Below are 7974 nucleotides of genomic sequence, written 5' to 3'. Positions count from 1 at the left end.
AGAATGTATTCATCAAAGAAGTAAAGATGCAAGAAGGAGTGACTATGACAGGAAGTATTAACTCTAAAATACTCCATATTGGGCCATGTTAAAATGAAATAAGAGAAAAAGGAAGAGAAAGAATGATATGAAAGAAAAAAGTGAAATTATGAATAGAAGAAGATAAAAAAGAATAATTCAAAAAAGAAATAATAAATGATGAAAATAATGATGAAATAAATGATGCATTTTTTATTATAGAAATTAGAAATATGCAATAAAAAAGTGTTTAATTTATTGATGCAAATTATTTATCATTATTTTATTTATGCAATTTATTTTATTCATTTTTATTTTTATGATTTTTATTTATATGTATTATTTATTATCTTTTTTTCTTTTTAATATATTGATTATTTTATTTTATTATTTATTATTCTTTTATTTATTTTTCTATATTCTTTTATTTGTTCTTTCTTATTTTATTTATGAAATATTTCAATATTATAAAATAATTTTATTGTTTAATTATTTAAATGATTTATATTAAAATGAATTTATTCTATATTTCATTGTTTTCTTTTATCTTTATTTTATATTTTAATAATTTCTTTAATATTATCATTTTATATTATTATTATCTTTATTCTTTCATATTTTTATTATTTATTATTATTATTGTATTTTTCATTTCTTATTTTATTTTAATTTATTATTAATATTATTTATATTTCTTTTCTTTCTTATTATTATTCTTTATTCTTATTATTTCTTTATTTATTTTATTTATTTATTTTCATTTGATTCTTATTTTCATTTCTTGTTTTGATTATTTTGTTTTGATTTAATTTTTAATATTAATATATTTTTGATTATTAATATTTATTTATCATTTATTTATTATTTGTTTTTATTATTATCATTTGATTTATATTTATTATTTATTTCTTTTATTATCTTTCTTTTCTTTATTCTTTATTCTTTATATTATATTCTTATTTCTTATTATTTATTTTTGATTTTAAATGATTGTTTCAATATTCATCATTTTATTTATATCTATTATATTAATCTTACATCATTAAATTATATCATTAAATATTGAATAATCAATGTGATATAACAAAATAATTTAAATAATATATCATTATAAAATGAAATAATTAATAAATGATTTCATAATAAATATTAAATTCATGAAATAATGAATAATATAATACAAAATGATAAATAAAAATGATAATAATAAATAAATAATAATACAAATTATAAATAATAATAAATATAAAAAATAAAGGGAACCAAAATAAGCAAAGAAATTATGAATCTAAATAAAATGATCAATTGAAAATGGTGTAATATATTTTTTGAATATTAGATTATTCTGTTTTCTATTATTTTCTCTTAAAATTATAAAATATAAAATAAAATAAAAAGTAGGTAAAATATCAAATCTATAACAATCAGTCGACACTTTGTAACTTCTTGTTGTATTGAGTATGATGTATCTTGATTTGTTGAGTATATTCATTCATAATTCTGTTCATTTTATATTATTCTTTATTTCATTTCATTTACCTTCAATTCTATTTTAATGTGAAAATATCATTATGAAATGTAATAAAGAAGAGTATTATGTTAATTCAAATTTATAATGTTAGTTATGAATAACAATGATTATATAAATATGAATATCAATCGTATTGTTATTAATGATTAAATATGTTAAATTTCATTTATCATACTGATGAGATGTCATAATGATATGTTAACAAATGTTATTATTTATTTAAATGATATAATTATTGATATGAAAATTAAATTATATCACAGATGATTATCAATGATGAATGATGATAATATACAATTTAAATTATTTATATTATCATATCAAACAAGAATTAAATGATGAAACAAATAAAAAGATAATAAATAACAAATGTCAATGAAATGATGAAATGATAATAATAAATTGAATAATTTAAACATCAACACAATAATACAGAATGAAGAATGACTATTTAATATGTATTATAAATTAAACATTTATAATTAATAATAATGAATTTAATGTTCATCATCAACTTTCATTCATGATAATAACTCATTAATTTTATCATTAATCATTATATTTATTTTCTTATTATTTTCTTTATTCTTTCTTTTATCATTTTCTTTTTATATTTATTTTATTTCATTTCAATTTCATCAACAGATATAATCATTTAATACAGAAAACGAAGTAGAAAGATATAACTAATAATATACAAATATGTTATTCTCATATTTAATCACAAATATTTACATCTAATTGTATTATCTACTATTTTTTACGTTTTAAACATTTAACAAGAATTAATTTGCAATATGATAATTCATTTCAATGAACTATCAAACATAAACACCATGTTTTAAACAAACAATGAATACATTCATTACATTTAGACAACAATTAAGAAATAATTAACAACATCACAAATCAATATAATAATATAATGATAAATACGAATAAAACGCATAATTTCGTGACCATAAAAATGTATACATACATTGAATCAAATATCATTTCTGAATTATTTATATTTCAGAACAATTGAACATAAAATGATATAAAATATAAACAAATATAAATAAATATAGAATGTGTATTTAATTTACTTTTTTATTTTTTATTTTTTTAAGAACAAAATAATAAAAACTATTATTTTATTGATTCAAAATATTTTGCCCTTTTCTTTTTGTATTTTTTATTTAGATTCATTATTTCTTTGCTTATCTTGGTTCCCTATTTGATATCATTGAAATGATTATGTATGATTTAATTGGTACAATTATCAACTCATTTGTAACACCTCGTTTCAATGAATCATAGACAAGAGGAAAACGAAGAGAATCAATAACTAATCATATAAAAACATCGTGAAACCAATATATTCAAATACTATTCCTGTATTAATTAATTCACCCTTTAAACAACATTGTATTGTCATAATGTGTAATTAGAAAGATATGAGAATAATTGTTGAATTGGAGTCTACACTAATTGTTAATAAAGATAAATGAAATATTAACATCTCATACTTTCATTAATTAAAACAACATAAACCAAAAAATGATTCAATTTACTCTCATGATATAGATTAAATGAAATTCTAAATAGTTAATAAATAATTTATAATATGCATCATCAAATAAACATACAAAATAATTTAAAGATAATAAATGAATAAGAAATGAAGATAAACGAATATAATTATTTCTTTTTATTATTTAAATGAAAAACTAATACAATAAAATAATATATAAAATACAATAAAGAAAGAAAGATTATATTTTACTTCATTTGTTCAAAACAAATCTAGTTCACTTATGTCTTCGTTTTTTTTATTTACTTTATTAACACTGACCACACCTTACTTATCTCATACACCCTAATTGGTTCAGCCACTGTACTGTTTTAGCACTGAATAGCCCCTACTTCCCTAATCCATACTATATTAAAACATTAATGATAAAAACTCAATAAAAAAGAAGAAATTAAAATATAAAAATAAAAGAACTAATAAAAACAACTAATAAATAATAAAACAATAATGAAATTAGGGTATAATGAAATAATGATAACATCAATGTATTTTAATGATATTAATGATTTTATTAATTTAGAAATGGGTGTTAAAAGATTTCAAGGAAATATGGAACGATTTCATTTTAATCCAATTCCTTTAAATGAATATTCAAGAAAATTGTTTCCTAATATTGAAACATTTCATATTTATAATAGAAGTGATGAAATATTTAATGATGGAAAAATATTTAAATATGTAATATGGTATTATGTGGATTATTGGGAATATTTACAAGAGAAAGAAAAAGGAGACGTATATAAAAATATAATATACACAAATTATGATAGAAAGAAATATGGAAACACAATACCACCAGAAGTTACAATACTTGGATATGAATGTTTTAATGGATGTTCATCGTTAAGTAGTATTACAATGCCAATGAGAATTAAAGAATTAGGGCCTTGGTGTTTTTCAGGATGTACATCATTAAAATCAATTAATATACCAACAACAATTAGTAAAATAGGAGATGAATGTTTTAGTTATTGTTCATCATTAACAAGTATAAGCATAGACAATCTACAGTTTGTTAGTGAAGAAAGAATATTTATAAATGGACCAGTGTTAAATAGTATTAAAACACCATTACAGTTAAAACAAATTAATGGAAAAAATATTGAAAAGAAAGATATTAATGAATTTACTATTCCACCAACAATTACTAAGTTAGGGAATAGTTGTTTTAATTGGTGCGCACCATTAAAATCAATTAATATACATTCAACAATTAGCGAATTAGGAAATCGTTGTTTTGAAGGGTGTTCATCACTAACATCAATTACTATACCAACAACAATCAGTGAATTAGGCAACGAATGTTTTAAGGATTGTTATTCATTAACATCAATTGATTTACCAACATCAGTTATGAAATTGGGAGATCGGTGTTTTAAATATTGTACATTATTAACATCAATTACTATATCAACAACAGTTAGTACAATAGGAATTGAATGTTTTTATGGATGTAAGGCATTAACAAATATGGAGATTAAAGGTCTTAAATTTATTAGTGAAGATAGAATATTTGTAGGAGAAGAAAAACTGGTATCAATTGACATAGGTAAGTTAATAAAAATTAATGGAAAAGAAATAAAACGATGGGATGTTAATAAATTTGTAATTCCAACAACAATTAAAGAAATAGGCGATTACTGTTTTAGTAAATCTGATAAATTAAAATCAATTTCTATTCCATCTTCTGTTAGTAAGTTGGGAATGTATTGTTTTAGTGGATGTTCATCACTAACGTCGGTCATTCTTCCATCTTCAACTATATCATTTGGGTGGAGATGTTTTACTGAATGCAATAAAGTGTTACATGAAATTAAAAGAATTCCAATCGAGTGTTTTGAAAGTGACTATGAACTAAATGAAAAATAAAGTTATTTGAATTTGAAATGAAGTATTATAATTTTATTAATATTTTTTCACCTTTTTTATTTTGATTTGTTCATTTTCAAAAAAAAACTTAATTTACAAATAATTTGGAAAACAATTGTTTATTAAAATAGAGTATTTCCTTTTATTGATTCTTCTTATTTCTCTCTTTGACTCATTTAACTTTAATGTTTTATATAATTGAGTTATCGAAATTAAAATAAAGTTTTGGTTGTTTCGTTCTTATAATTATTTCAATTTCATAACAATCAATGGGTTAATTGTTTGTCTTGTGTATTGCTTAAATAATGATTATTGAATCTGGTATTATTAATGTATTATTTGTTGGTTTTTATTATATCATTTTCATTTAGATTTATATTCAGATAGGAGCAGTTATTAAAATGAAGGATGAACATTAAAGCAAATGGTGTTCTTGTTTACTTAATAAATCAGAAACACTCATTTAAACAATGAGAAGAATAAACTAATATAGAAAATACGATACGTCAAAGTGAAAACAAATAAAAGACATAGTATAAGTGTATATTGACATTAATTTATTAGTATAAAGTATTACTTAAATAGAATAATTTATTTAGATTTGAACAAATTAGAATATATTTGATGTATTAACAATTATAATAAACAAAGATGAAATAATAAATTTAACAAAATAAAGTTGTTAATAAAACATCCAAATTACTGTTTGAAACAAATGAAAAAGAATCAATACTTAAAACAATATTGAATAATTCATCTAAAAATGAGTTAATAGTAAAAATTAAATACAAACAATTGAACAACACAACCAAGAAAAATAGAGCAAAATATAAACAAATAGAAAAGTAACTTTTATAAAGATTAAATGAGAGAATTAAGATATTCACACTAAATCAATTGGCACCATGCTATTCACTAATCTTAGTCTAGTTTTAAAAAAGAAAGTCCCGTATCAAACATAAAGGATGAAACAAACAAAGTAAAAGAAAAAAAACAACAAAGAAAGGTAGTGAAAATGATAATGAACAAAAACATCAAAAAAAAAAAATAAACATGAAATAACAAAACAATAAGAAATATCAGAAAAGAGAAAAAATAGAAAAAGAACATATTAATTAATAAAAAAAACATCCAATTTTAAACAAATAACAACATTTGTATATTATTAATGTTATCTAAAAACAATAAAAATGAAATGACATTTGATTTAATGAAATAAAAATAAGTTAATTAAATGTTAACAGTTTTATTTTCTATTGTTCATTCTTCAATGTAGATTATTTGTTTTAACATTGTATTTCATTATCTATTAGTTTATTTTTAGTTGTTGAATTGTGAAAATTTCATTTATTCATTTATTTAATGTACAATAAAGTATTTCAGAATCTCTGATTTAAATGTATTTGAGTTATTATCTGATTTTAATGAGTGTTAAAATTTATTTTTACTTTCTTATTTTAAGAAGAATATATCATTATCACTATATTACTTTGAACTATTTTCATTTTAACATAATCATAACAACATAGCTTTTCATTGATAATATCTATATTAGCAGATATACATATATTCTAACAAGTAAATAATACTATCACCTTTATAAATAAGTACACATTTAATATAAAGGATATTTCATCATTGTAAATATTAAACACTGATATTCTTACAACACTGATTAAGACGTTTTCTAATTAATAGTAACATCATAATCAGATGATAACCAGTAATTTAAAGTATGAAAATATTTGATGGTTACATATGGTATCTCTGATGTGCTACATTCGAGTCATATCAAATAAATAAAGAATAAAATAAGAGAATTGAACAAAGAATAATCAATAAAAATTCATCATTCATTAAATATAAATAAATTATAATATTTAATATAAATAAATTATTTATAAATGAAATTGATATTACAAAATAAATATAATAAATATATAAAATAATAAAAGAAGAGAATATAAAGAAGAATATAATAATAAAATAAGATATATTCATTCTTATTTATTATTATTATTATTATTATTATTATTATTATTATTATTATTATTATTATTATTATTATTATTATTATTTATTGTTGTTTATATTATATCATTTATTTATTATATGTTGTATTGTTATTTATCATTGTTAATATGAAATGAATAATAATGAATAAATATAAAATAAGAATAAAATGATATAAGAATATAACATAAATAATAAAATAAGAATAAAATGATATAAGAATATAACATAAATAATAAAATAAGAAATATATAATAGACATAAAGATAAAAGAAGAAGAATAAAATAAATAAATATAAAATAATATAAATAAAATAAAAAATAAATAAAAAGAATAAAATAAATATTTTATTATATTTTTATTTATCTTTTATTATTTCTTTTTATTATTTATTAAATTAACACATTGAATATGATTCTTTTAAATAAAACAAGAAAGAAATATGAACATTTTTATATCCATCATTTCATTTATTGATAGATGAAATGTTCATATTCATTTATTGATTTTATTTTATATTCTTTTTTAGTTTTATATTTCAAATAAACAATAATAAATAAAATCATTTCATTTCAATTACAATAATTCGTTGTGGTGTGAAATGTTTTGGATATTGTTTTCCACAAAGTGCATTTGATATTCCTTTATATTCAAATGAAAATTGTTTACACCATGATTTTGCTTTCTCATTTTCTTTATAAACAACAATGTCATGCCCAAATAATCCAAATGCAAACAACCAAACAACTGATTGACTACCTAAACTAAATGCGTGTTGTGATTCTTTAATATCAAATTTCATCATTCCTTGTATTCTTCCTTTTGATTTTAATGAAAATAAAAATGATTTTGGATCATTTATCCAGTTCCAATTACTAACTTTATCAATTTTTTCATTAACATATCCTCCAAATTTATTTCCATCTGTATCTTCAATAATAATTATTATATGTTCTTTACTTATTA

The 7974-nt window shown here is 18.9% G+C and overlaps 1 protein-coding gene across 1 annotated transcript, besides 28 other annotated features; it reads left to right on the top strand.

Annotated features, from left to right (window-relative positions):
* Positions 1-2: 2 nt before the first annotated feature.
* Positions 3-77: a repeat region.
* A 12-nt stretch (positions 78-89) lies between these two features.
* Positions 90-220: a microsatellite.
* Positions 221-289: 69 nt separating this feature from the next.
* Positions 290-383: a microsatellite.
* Positions 384-392: 9 nt separating this feature from the next.
* Positions 393-467: a microsatellite.
* Positions 468-470: 3 nt separating this feature from the next.
* Positions 471-532: a sequence feature (AT_rich).
* Positions 533-535: 3 nt separating this feature from the next.
* Positions 536-609: a microsatellite.
* Position 610: 1 nt separating this feature from the next.
* Positions 611-798: a microsatellite.
* A 23-nt stretch (positions 799-821) lies between these two features.
* Positions 822-869: a sequence feature (AT_rich).
* A 6-nt stretch (positions 870-875) lies between these two features.
* Positions 876-1003: a microsatellite.
* Positions 1004-1064: 61 nt separating this feature from the next.
* Positions 1065-1198: a microsatellite.
* Position 1199: 1 nt separating this feature from the next.
* Positions 1200-1270: a microsatellite.
* Positions 1271-1383: 113 nt separating this feature from the next.
* Positions 1384-1415: a sequence feature (AT_rich).
* A 342-nt stretch (positions 1416-1757) lies between these two features.
* Positions 1758-1807: a sequence feature (AT_rich).
* Positions 1808-1835: 28 nt separating this feature from the next.
* Positions 1836-1865: a sequence feature (AT_rich).
* A 132-nt stretch (positions 1866-1997) lies between these two features.
* Positions 1998-2051: a sequence feature (AT_rich).
* Positions 2052-2086: 35 nt separating this feature from the next.
* Positions 2087-2185: a microsatellite.
* Positions 2186-2578: 393 nt separating this feature from the next.
* Positions 2579-2705: a sequence feature (AT_rich).
* A 434-nt stretch (positions 2706-3139) lies between these two features.
* Positions 3140-3160: a sequence feature (AT_rich).
* Positions 3161-3225: 65 nt separating this feature from the next.
* Positions 3226-3289: a sequence feature (AT_rich).
* Positions 3290-3473: 184 nt separating this feature from the next.
* Positions 3474-3641: a microsatellite.
* Positions 3501-3597: a microsatellite.
* EDI_237530 (uncharacterized protein) lies at positions 3573-4994 on the top strand (the record flags this gene model as incomplete). Its single annotated transcript, XM_001739903.1, has 1 exon — positions 3573-4994. The coding sequence occupies one exon, from the start codon at positions 3573-3575 to the stop codon at positions 4992-4994; it is 1422 nt and encodes a 473-aa protein (XP_001739955.1).
* A 23-nt stretch (positions 4995-5017) lies between these two features.
* Positions 5018-5042: a sequence feature (AT_rich).
* A 503-nt stretch (positions 5043-5545) lies between these two features.
* Positions 5546-5672: a sequence feature (AT_rich).
* Positions 5673-5948: 276 nt separating this feature from the next.
* Positions 5949-6122: a microsatellite.
* Positions 6123-6209: 87 nt separating this feature from the next.
* Positions 6210-6782: a repeat region.
* Positions 6783-6787: 5 nt separating this feature from the next.
* Positions 6788-6947: a microsatellite.
* Positions 6850-6988: a microsatellite.
* Position 6989: 1 nt separating this feature from the next.
* Positions 6990-7974: a repeat region.

This window comes from Entamoeba dispar, genomic scaffold (assembly GCF_000209125.1).
Source record: "Entamoeba dispar SAW760 scf_1105229462529 genomic scaffold, whole genome shotgun sequence".
In the NCBI taxonomy this organism is placed as follows: Eukaryota; Evosea; order Mastigamoebida; family Endamoebidae; genus Entamoeba; species Entamoeba dispar.
Note: the sequence above shows the minus strand (reverse complement) of the source record. Positions and strands in the feature narration are given on the sequence as shown.